Source organism: Anomaloglossus baeobatrachus, chromosome 11 (genome assembly GCF_048569485.1).
Source record: "Anomaloglossus baeobatrachus isolate aAnoBae1 chromosome 11, aAnoBae1.hap1, whole genome shotgun sequence".
In the NCBI taxonomy this organism is placed as follows: domain Eukaryota; kingdom Metazoa; phylum Chordata; class Amphibia; order Anura; family Aromobatidae; genus Anomaloglossus; species Anomaloglossus baeobatrachus.
In genome coordinates this window covers 56,725,521-56,737,841 of record NC_134363.1, presented here as the reverse complement: position 1 = coordinate 56,737,841, position 12,321 = coordinate 56,725,521, and the positions used below count along the sequence as shown (strand labels likewise).

The 12,321-nt window shown below is 40.2% G+C and overlaps 1 protein-coding gene across 2 annotated transcripts in view; it reads left to right on the top strand.

Annotated features, from left to right (window-relative positions):
• The window catches only part of TTYH1 (tweety family member 1), a 234,771-nt gene that overhangs the window by 177,175 nt on the left and 45,275 nt on the right, over window positions 1-12,321 (top strand). For both annotated transcript variants that reach the window (XM_075328743.1, XM_075328745.1), the window contains exon 5: window positions 2,699-2,794. In XM_075328743.1, the coding sequence (XP_075184858.1) occupies window positions 2,699-2,794 (96 nt within the window). The remainder of the gene's footprint in view (window positions 1-2,698; window positions 2,795-12,321) is intronic.

The following is a 12,321-nucleotide window of genomic DNA, read 5'->3' as shown; positions in this document are numbered from 1 at the left end:
CAAGAGGGAGACCCATCCCGGGACCCAGTCCAAATGTGTTCACAACACTTATGACCATAATGGGCTGAGCTCAGCAAAGAGAAGTGGTGATTAAGTTAAAAAAAAGAATTGTGCCTTAACTTGAGTGACTGTGACTGAACCCAGCAAAAGCACCGCTCCTATGACTGAAACCTAAGGTATGTACTGCCTTCACCTAACCTAAATAGATAAATACTTGTTATTTTTGTTTTTAAAACTGTTAGTAATGCACATTGCACCATTTAAAACACATTGAGGTCGGTTTAATGACACGACCGGTTCCCTTTAAATTCCCACACGTCAACATGCCTCTCAAAAATGGATCTCAGGATCATGGCAATTAAAAAGGTTGGACGAGTGATGCTGTGCGGGAGGATTTGGGAGGCCCCAAGAAGCCCTGGGTGGAGCTGAGCACGTCTCCTCCTTTTCTGGGAGCCTCACAAATTTGTCCAATATTGCTTCAGAAACAACCTGGTTTCTAATTGTGTATGAGACCCCACCTTACACCATTCTTACCAACTCTCCCAAAATGTTCTGTAGGCTCCTAGAAAAAGCAGAGACCTTCTGAACTCTTGGAAAAGTTATCAAATCTCCTACAACTTCCCAGAAAGCAGATCTCTTGGTAGGTCAGAGAATCTGTCAGCAGGTTTTTGTTATGAAATCTGAGAGCAGCATGATCTTGGGGCTAAGAGCCAGATTCCAGCTATGTGTTACTTATTAGGCTGAATGTTGTTTCAATAAAATCAGTATTTTATCAGCAGGAGATTATCACCACAGGGCTAGATGTCGCATGTCTCCTAATCAAACCTAGCCCCCACCACTGATTAGCAGCTTTCTGTCAGTGTACAGTGTACAGAGAAAGTTGCTAATCAGTGGTGTGGGTGGGGTTATACACAGTTCAGCATTTGAGTTCTTCTAGATCTGCAGCAGAAAAAACTGTGATTGTATCAAAACGACATCATGCAGCCCAGTAAGTGATACATCGTTAGAATCAGGGTCTCAGCCCCTACATCATGCTGCTCTTAGATTACATTTCTAAAATCTGCTGACAGATTCACTTTAAATGGGGGAAGTGTGTGAGAAGCAGACTGGTGTTTCAGTAGCTAGCGCTGCATAGTGGCTCAGTGGTTAGCACTGCACGGTGGCTCGGTGGTTAGCACTGTACGATGGCTCCGTGGTTAGCACTGTATAGTAGCTCAAGTGGTTATCACTGACAGTGGCTCAGTGGTTATCACTGCACGGTGTCTCAGTGGTTAGCACTGAACGGTCACTCAGTGGTTATCACTGCATGGTGGCTCAGTGGTTAACACTGCACGGTGGCTCAGTAGCTACCGGCCCTGCACGGTGGTTCAGTGGCTAGCACTGCACTGTGGCTCAGTGGCTAGCACTGCACGGTGGCTCAGTAGTTAGCATTGTACGATGGCTCAGTGGTTAGCACTGTATGGTGGCTCAAGTGGTTAGCACTGCACAGTGGCTCAGGGGTTAGCACTGTACAGTAGCTCAAAGGTTAGCACTGTACGGTCGCTCAGTGGTTAACACTGAACGGTGGCTCAGTGGTTATCACTACATAGTGGCTCAAGTGGGTAGAACTGTATGGTGGCTCAGTGGTTAGCACTGTATGGTGGCTTAGTGGTTAGCACTGTATGGTGGCTCAGTGGCTAGCACTGTATAGTAGCTCAGTGGTTAGCACTGTATGGTGGCTCAAGTGGTTAGCACTGTATGATGGCTCAGTGGTTAGCACTGTATGGTGGCTCAGTGGCTAGAACTTCACAGTGGCACAGTGGCTAGCACTGCACGATGGCTCAGTGGCTAGCACTGCACGGTGGCTCAGTGGTTAGCAGTGCACGGTAGCTCAGTGGTTCACACTGTATGGTGGCTCATTGGTTTGGTTAGCACTGCATGGTGGCTCAAGTGGTTAGCACTGTATGGTGGCTCAGTGGTTAGCACTGTATGGTGGATCAATGGCTAGCACTGCACAGTAGCTCAGTGGTTAGCACTGTATGGTGGCTCAGTGGTTAGCACTGTATGGTGACTCAGTGGTTAGCACTGTATGGTAGCACAGTGGTTAGCACTGTATGGTGACTCAGTGGTTAGCACTGTATGGTAGCTCAGTGGTTAGCACTGTATGGTAGCTCAGTGGTTAGCACTGTATGGTGACTCAGTGGTTAGCACTGTATGGTAGCTCAGTGGTTAGCACTGTAACCTCGCAGTGCTGGGGCCTGGGGTTCAAAATCTCACAAAGTACAACAACTTCTGCAAGTAGTGACTTCCTATGGGGACAGCGGTGATGTCTGTGGAACATAAGATGACCCTATATAAGTAAATTGAGAGTCCTGGAGGGGTCTATAAACAGGTGATGTGTGAAATGTCCTCCAAATCCTGACTTATATTGTATCATCTTTTGATGTAACTGTAAATATTTATCTTTAGATGATTTTTGTACTAATATCTAAAAAATATTATAAATAAGCTTTACGAAAATGATTTTTTTCACATAGTAACAGTAAGTGAACGATCAAAATGTTGGACGGCGTCCTCTCTAATGGGGCTTTATGTTTGCAATACACCTAAATCATGGAAGCTGCGTGCAATCAATCCGATTCCCGGCACACGCCGGCGTCTGCCCCGCGCCCTCACAAGTATTTCAGCTGTCATTTTCCTCTGCTTTGTCTGTCTGCAGGTGGCTGGCATACATACTGCTGCTTCTCCTGGATCTGATTATCTGTCTATTCACCTTACTGGGCCTGGCCAAGCAGATCAAGTGGCTGGTGATTGTGTGAGTATGCCCCCTTGTGTCCAATGTGTGTAATGCAGTCAGAATAAATGCAATTAGAGTGTAAGCAGAAATGGTTTGTAAACAATGTCTCTCCTGATGAGACAGTACTGCGATGTAAGATGCCTTAGGCAATGATGACACAGACATAAACGGACCTTGTGCACGAACAATATATTTGCAGTCCAATAGTTGCAAAATCTCAACTTTTTTGGAACGAGAAATGCACCCCCTTACCTCTTGGACCCCTTTATGGCTGCACAGGTTACACAAATTATATGAAGGTCATGTTCCCCCAAAATCAAAAAGTCCATGTTCTGCTGTGTTGGACTTTGATTACCCCATAGTTATATAGTATCCTACGTTCTATAACTGCGAAGGGATAAGTGATAAATATATAGGACAGGAGCTTATATTCAGATATCCAGATAAAGGCCATGTTCACACTTGAGGTTTTGGATCAAAAACTTCCCCAAATCTAGGCTATGATTTATTTTGCTGAATTTTTGGAGAAGAAACTGAATAGATAGTCTCCGAATCTTCTTCAAAAACCAAACACTTTGGCCCCAAGTCATCAAGACAGGCATTTTTTTGCCTTATGCTCAGCTTCTAACCCATGTTGTTGAAGTAGTTCTTAGTCCAATTAAAAGTTTCTGGGATTCATTCTACGGCACCAGTGAGAATTAAAGAAAAACATAGACATGTGATTTCCAAAGCTCTCCAAAGTAATGGAATGAAAATCAGATGTTTTAAACTCTTCAGAAATATAGTAACATGCGTAAATTTAGACGTTCTTTACATGTTAGCAAATAGTAGAATACATAACTGCATAATAAGTGCAGACACTCCCAGCATCCACCAAACTCAGCCACATCTCCTGAACAAGTCTTTGTTTAAAAAGTGAACAGGTCCACTCTCCACTCAAGACAGGCATTTTTTTTTCCACATATGCCATATGCTCAGCTTCTATACCATGTTGTTGAAGTAGTTCTTACTCTAATTAAAAGTTTCTGGGATTCAGTCTACGACGCCGGTGAGAATTAAAGAAAAACATAGACATGTGATTTCCAAGGCTGTCCAAATTAATTTAATCAGAATCAGATGTTTTATACTCTTCAGAAATATAGACGTAGCATGCATAAATTTAGGCGTTCCTTACATGATAGCAAATAGTAGAATACATAACTGCATAATAAGTACAGACACTCCCAGCATCCACCAAACTAAGCCACATCTCCTGAACAAGTCTTTGTTTAAAGAGTGAACAGGTCCACTGTCCACTCAAGACAGGCATTTTTTTCCACATATGCTCAGCTTCTAACCCATGTTGTTCAAGTAGTTCTTACCCAATTAAACGTTTCTGGGATTCATCCTACAGTGCCGGAGAGAATTGAAGAAATTCAAGGACAGGTGATTTCCAAAGCTCTCCAAATTAATGAGAATCAGATGTTTTATACTATTCAGAAATATAGGCATACCATGCATAAATGTAGGCGTTCCTTAGATGATAGCAAATAGTAGAATACATAACTGCATAAGTACAGACACTCCCAGTATCCACCAAACTAAGCCACAACCCCTGAACAAGTCTTTGTTTCAAAAATGAAATCCCACAACCTAGGGGCCTGAAAACATTAACTCCTAACTTTGCTTTGACACATGTGGACACCAGCTACAACATATATTTGTAGACAAAAAGACTGATGGCACTCGGAAAATGCAGTCTAAACAGGTGCAAACAAGTACATGACATATAATAACAAAAAAAATAGTTGCACTCTGAAATGCTAAAGCATGCAGAATATAGACATGCATTACTGCTTAAGAAAATCTAGGAAAAATTTAGATATTTCGTGTACAAAAATGGCAATTTCAATATCTGCACAGTAGCCACGTCAAGGCATATCTTGTTACTAAGAGCCTACACTAAACGGAAGCCTCTCTCTGCGTTACAAAACTCCATGTGTACGGGCGAGTAGGAACCTGCTACTGAAGAATAAAATCACCTGTGGCTAATGGGGGAGGGGTGCATGGTCAGAGGAAATGACTCCATAATTTAGACAATAAGACTAACGGCACAACCAAAGTAATGAGATATGCCATGACGTGGCTACTGGGCAGAAATTGAAATGGCCATTTTTTCATGCTAAATATCTCAATTTTTCCTAGATGTAAAGGGTTGCACAGTAAAAGGGCATGACTCCATAATCTAGACAAAAAGACTGATGGCACTCCCAAAGTAACGACATATGCCTTGACGTGGCTACTGGGCAGATATTGAAATGGCCATTTTTGTATGCTAAATATCTCGATTTTTGATAGATTTCCTTAAGCAGTAATGCATGTCTATATTCTTGCATTCATTGTTTGCATGTTTTAGCATTTCAGAGTTACAACTTGTTTTTGTTACAACGTATATTTATGTCCTTTTGTGTGAAGAAGACACCTTTTGAGGAAGAATTATGGTGGAAGGGGATGAGGGTAAAGCTAACCTGCTGAATGACTTTTTTTCTACGGTTTTTATACAAGAAAATGCCATGGCAGATGACATGACCAGTGATGCCATAAATTCACCCTTGAATATTACCTGCTTAACCCAGCAGGAAGTACGCCGCCGCCTCGAAATCACTAAGGTTGACAAATCTCCGGGCCCGGATGGCATACACCCCAGAGTACTACAGGAATTGAGTTCTGTGATAGATAGACCATTATTTTTAATCTTCTCAGATTCCTTAATAACAGGGTCGGTACCGCAGGACTGGCGCATAGCAAATGTGGTGCCAATATTCAAAAAGGGGACAAAAACTGAGCCGGGAAATTATAGGCCGGTAAGTTTAACCTCTACGGTTGGTAAAATCCTTGAGGGTTTCTTGAGAGATGCTATACTGGAGTATCTCAAGAAAAATAACCTTATGACAGAGTATCAACATGGGTTTATGAGGGATCGATCCTGTCAAACTAATTTGATCAGCTTCTATGAAGAGGTAAGTTCAAGCCTGGACCAGGGGAATGCAGTGGATGTTGTGTATATGGACTTTTCAAAAGCTTTTGATACGGTGCCACACAAAAGGTTGGTACATAAAATGAGAATAATGGGGATAGGGGAAAATATGTGTAACTGGGTTAAAAACTGGCTCAGTGATAGGAAACAAAGGGTGGTTACTAATGGTACGTACTCGGACTGGGTCTCAGTTCATAGTGGGGTACCACAGGGGTCAGTATTGGGCCCGCTTCTTTTCAACATATTTATAAATGACCTTGTTGGGGGCATGCGGAGTAGAATTTCAATATTTGCAGATGATACTAAACTCTGCAGGGTAATCAATACAGAGGAGGATAATTTTATATTACAGGGAGATTTATGTAAATTGGAGGATTGGGCTGAGAAGTGGCAATTGAAGTTTAATGTAGATAAATGTAAGGTCATGCACTTGGGTAGAGGAAATAACATTTATGATTATGTACTTAATTGTAGAACACTGGGTAAAACAGACACAGAAAAAGACTGGGGTGTATGGGTGGATGGTAAACTTCACTTTAGTGGACAGTGTCAGGCAGCTGCTGCCAGGGCTAATAAAATAATGGGATGTATTAAAAGAGGTATAAGTGTTCATGAAAAAAATATAGTTCTACCTCTGTACAAGTCACTAGTGCGACCGCACTTAGAATACTGTGTACAATTCTGGTCACCGATATATAAGAAGGACATAGCTGAACTGGAGAGGGTGCAGAGAAGACCACCAAGATTATTAGAGGAATGGGTGGGCTGCAATACCAAGACAGGTTATTAAACTTGGGGTTATTTAGTCTGGAAAAACGAAGGCTTAGGGGAGATCTAATCACAATGTATACATATATGAGGGGACAGTACAGAGACCTTTCCAAAGATCTTTTTACACCTAGGCCTGCGACTGGAACACGGGGGCATCCACTACGTCTTGAGGAAAGAAGGTTTAATCATAATCACAGACGAGGATTCTTTACTGTACGAGCAGAGAGACTATGGAACTCTCTGCCGCATGATGTTGTAATGAGTGATTCACTACTAACATTTAAGCAGAGCCTGGATGCCTTTCTTGAAAAATTTAATATAACCAGTTATGTATTAGATTTTATGACAGGGTATTGATCCAGGGAACTAGTCTGATTGCCGGATGTGGACGAAGGAAGGAAATTTTTTCCCCATTGGAACTTGTTTGCCACATTGGGGTTTTTTTGCCTTCCTCTGGATCAACATGTTAGGCTACGGGTTGAACTAGATGGACTTAGAGTCTCCCTTCAACCTTAAAAACTATGATACTATGATTATCAAAAGCTATTAAAGAAGGGGCCAACCATGTATTATTTAGTATATGAAATGGTATTATATATCAGTACCTCTGCTGAGGCACAGTAACCCCTCACTTACATCCTTGTCAGGGGTGCTATTTTAGTAGGTCCAGGGGTTGCAGCTCCACCCGGCTCCAGGCACGTTGGGGGTCCTAGTTTGACTCATTGTAGAAAACCAACACTACAAAACACCGAAACTGTGTGCAGAATTATTAGGCAAGTTGTATTTTAGAGGATTTTTTTTATTATTGATCAACAACTATGTTCTCAATCATCCCAAAAGACTCGTAAATATCAAAGCTTAATATTTTTGGAAGTTGGAGTGTTTTTTTTTATAGATTTGGCTATCTTAGGAGGATATCTGTTTGTGCAGGTAACTATTCCTGTGCAGAATTATTAGGCAACTTAATAAAAACCAAATATATTCCTATCTCACTTGTTTATTTTCACCAGGTAAACCAATATAACTACACAAAATTTAGAAATAAACATTTCTGACATGCAAAAACAAAACCCAAAAAATTAGTGACCAATATAGCCCCCTTTCTTTCTGATGACACTCAACAGCCGACCATCCATAGATTCTGTCATTTGCTTGATCTGTTTACGATGAACATTGCGTGCAGCAGCCACCACAGCCTCCAGACACTGTTCCCAGAGGTGCACTGTTTTCCCTCCCTGTAGATCTCACATTTTATGAGGGGCCGCAGGTTCTCTATGGGGTTCAGATCAGGTGAACAAGGGGGCCATGTCATTATTTTTTCATCTTTTAGACCTTTACTGGCCAGCCACGCTGTGGAGTAGTTGGATGCATGTGATGGAGCATTGTCCTGCATGAAAATCATGTTTTTCTTGAACGATACCGACTTCTTCCTGTACCACTGCTTGAAGAAGTTGTCTTCCAGAAACTGGCAGTAGATCTGGGAGTTGAGCTTCACTCCATCCTCAACCCGAAAAGGTCCCACAAGTTCCTCTTTGATAATACCAGCCCATACCAGTACCCCACCTCCACCTTGCTGGCGTCTGAGTCGGAGTGGAGCTCTCTGCCCTTTACTGATCCAGCCTCTGGCCCATCCATCTGGCCCATCAAGAGTCACTCTCATTTCATCAGTCCATAAAACCTTTGAAAAATCAGTCTTAAGATATTTCTTGGCCCAGTCTTGACGTTTTATCTTATGTTTCTTGTTCAAAGGTGGTTGTTTTTCAGTCTTCCTTACCTTGGCCATGTCCCTGAGTATGGCACACCTTGTGCTTTTTCATACTCCAGTAACGTTGCAGCTCTGAAAAATGGCCAAACTGGTGGCAAATGGCATCTTGGCAGCTTCACGCTTGATTTTCCTCAATTCATGGGCTTTATTTTGCGCCTTTTTTGCCCAGCACGCTTCTTGCGACCCTGTTGGCTATTTGCCATGAAACGCTTGATTGTTCGGTGATCATGCTTTAAAAGTTTGGCAATTTCAAGACTGCTGCATCCCTCTGCAACACATTTCACAATTTTGGACTTTTCAGAGCCCGTCAAATCTCTCTTCTGACCCATTTTGCCAAAGGAAAGGAAGTTGCCTAATAATTAAGCACCCCTTATATAGGGTGTTGATGTCATTACACCGCACCCCTCCTCATTACAGAGAGGCACATCCCCTGATTTACTTCATTGGTAGTTGACTCTCACTATACAGCTTGGAGTAGGACGACATGTATAAAAAGCATCATGTGATCACAATACTCATTTGCCTAATAATTCTGCACACAGTGTATGGTAGTTGGAGGCCCTTTTGGAGAATTTGCATTGGGACCCACAAACTCCAAATTCCGCCAGTGCCTTATATCATCATTAGGAAGTAAATTCAGTAGAAGGAAACGTCTTTTACCCATTACAAAATCAATGACACGGTCATTCAATCAGTGAAGAGGATTGATTGGAAGACGGGGGATGGAGGTCATCCTATAAATCTCTTCGCTTTAGACCAAAATGATCCCGTGAAAAAAACAAAGAAACTAGAATTTAGCTGCTTCGGTGGCCACTTTTATGAGATGCATTCATCATTTCAGCTTTGGTTCTGCCGCTTTGGTGGAGCTACTTCCACAGCTATAGGAAAGCATTGATCGGCTGGGATTCTGTCCGCTCAGCATTTGCTGATCTATATATTTATCAGATCTTATGGATCGAGCTTATGGGACACAATGGCTCGGAGATGTCCAATATATTCAATTATCCATATGTAATTGGATTCAAAACGATGATGTCATGGATCTCTTAGAAACTAAGATTAGCCAGATTCTTCTTAAAGGAGTTTTCCACCTTTGAAAACATTTTTCTTACCGAAATGCATTCATTTTTTGGCTAAAAATCATTTTTCATAGTTGCTTTCATTAACAATTTGGCACCATTTGCCTTCTATAGCCTCGGTGTTGCACTGTCTATTACTGGCTAAAGAATGAGTTAACTGAGAATCTATCAGTGAGCTCATTCTGGAAGAATTTCTAACACTTTAATATTTGTATTTTTTGGGCTGATGTGTCCATTTGCAGTCAAGTTCTTGCAAATTACAATTAGCTAGATTTTTCTTAAAGGAGTTTTCCACCTTTATTCTTACCTAAATGCATGTATATTTTGGCTAAAACTTATTTTTTATACTTGGGTTTCATTAACAATTTGGCATGATTTGCCTTCTATAGCCTCTGTGTTGCACTGTCTATTACTGTCTGTACAAGGAGTTAAAGGAGTTAACTGGGAATCTATCAGTGAGCTCATTCTGGAAGAATTTCTAACACTTTTATAACTGTCTATTTTAGTTGATTTATGACCACAGACCACATTAAATGTAAATGCACAGGGATATAATTGGGTTTTATTAAAATTTGGCACGATTTGCCTTCTATAGCCTCTGTGCTGCATTGCCTATTGAGGGCTGTAGAATGAGTTAACTGAGAATCTGTCAGTGAGCTCATTCTGGGAGAGTTTCTAACACTTTTATATTTGTCTTTTTTTAGCTGATCTGTACATTTGCAGTCAAGTTCTTGCAAAGTACAATCAGCTACATTTTTCTTAAAGGAGTTTTCCACCCTTGAAAACATTTTTGTTACCTAAATGCATGCATATTTTGGCTAAAACTCATTTTTTATACATGGGTTTCATTAGCAATTTGGCACGATTTGCCTTCTATAGCCTCTGTGTTGCACTGTCCATTACTTGCTGTAGATTGAGTTAACGGAGAATCTATCAGTGAGCTCAATCTGGAAAAAAGTTCTAAAACTTTTATATTTGTCTTTTTTAGCTGATTTATGACCACAGACCACATTAAAGTTGAGTGTGCATGGAAACAAAGTCTGTAAGAGCAAAATTTTCAATGAAACCTAATTGAGAAATTGATTTTTAGCCCCTAAGAAATAATCAATGTAACCAGAGGTGGATATCTCTTTAAATCATGGATTCTATAAGGCGCAGTACTTAGCTATTACTGGTGAAGCTGACAGACTGACATTCCTCTAAGGATGTTCTGTGTCTTCCCAGCAAACTTCTGTCTTCTAATATATATTCATGGCTGTCATTGTCTTGTTTGCACAACTGTCTACGTTCACACAAAGACATATTGTGTTCTGAGGACGTGAACGTTGAGTCTCGTTGGTTGCCATTGTTACCAGCAGAACCTAATGGGAAATATGAAAGAATGTAATATTCTATTTCAAAAAGTTTTACTTTGCCAAAAAATGTTCTATGTCCCGGGATATTAACAAACTGTACAGTCAGAGTCCTTATATATGTACCGTATATGTATCACAGCAGCCAATGGTGAGAATAACGAGGATTCTAGAACTCTCCTAATCATGGCATTATATTCATACACGAAACATAAAATAAAGAATGTCCCCAAAATCTCCACCCAAAAAGAACTCACTATGTAATATTTATCTATTTATCTACAGTATCTATCTATCTATCTATCCCTCTATCTATCTATCTATCTATCTATCTATCCATCTATCTATCTATCTATCTATCTATCTATCTATCCATCTATCTATCCCTCTATCTATCTATCTATCCCTCTATCTATCTATCCCTCTATCTATCTATCTATCTATCCCTCTATCTATCTATCTATCTATCTATCTATCTATCCATCTATCTATCTATCCATCTATCTATCCCTCTATCTATCTATCCCTCTATCTATCTATCCCTCTATCTATCTATCCCTCTATCTATCTATCTATCTATCTATCCCTCTATCTATCTATTACCTATCTATCTATCCCTCTATCTATTATCTATCTATCTATCCCTCTATCTATCCCTCTATCCCTCTATCTATCTATCTATCTATCTATCCCTCTATCTATCTATCTATCTATCTATCTATCCCTCTATCTATCTATCTATCCCTCTATCTATCCCTCTATCTATCTATCCCTCTATCTATCTATCCCTCTATCTATCCCTCTATCTATCTATCCCTCTATCTATCTATCCCTCTATCTATCTATCTATCCCTCTATCTATTATCTATCTATCTATCCCTCTATCTATCTATTTATCCCTCTATCTATCTATTTATCCCTCTATCTATTATCTATCTATCCCTCTATCCCTCTATCTATCTATCTATCCCTCTATCTATCTATCTATCTATCTATCCCTCTATCTATCCCTCTATCTATCTATCTATCCATCCATCTATCTATCTATCTATCCATCTTATCCATCTATCTATCTATTATCTATCTATCTATCCCTCTATCTATCCCTCTATCTATCTATCTATCTATCTATCCCTCTATCTATCTATCTATCCCTCTATCTATCCATCTATCTATCTATCCCTCTATCTATCCATCTGTCCATCTATCTATCTATCCATCCATCTATCTATTATCTATCTATCTATCTATCCTTCTATCCATTTATCTATCTATCTATTCTTTATCTATCTATCTGTCCCTCCATCTATCTATCCCTCTATCTATCTATCCCTCTATCTATCTATCTGTCTATCTATCCCTCTATCTATCTATCTATCCCTCCATCTATCTATTTATCTATCTATCCCTCTATCTATCTATCTATCTATATCTATCTATCCTCCATCTATCTATCTATATCTATCTATCTATCTATCTATCTATCCCTCTATCTATCTATCCCTCCATCTATCTATTTATCTATCTATCCCTCCATCTATCTATTTATATATCTATCCCTC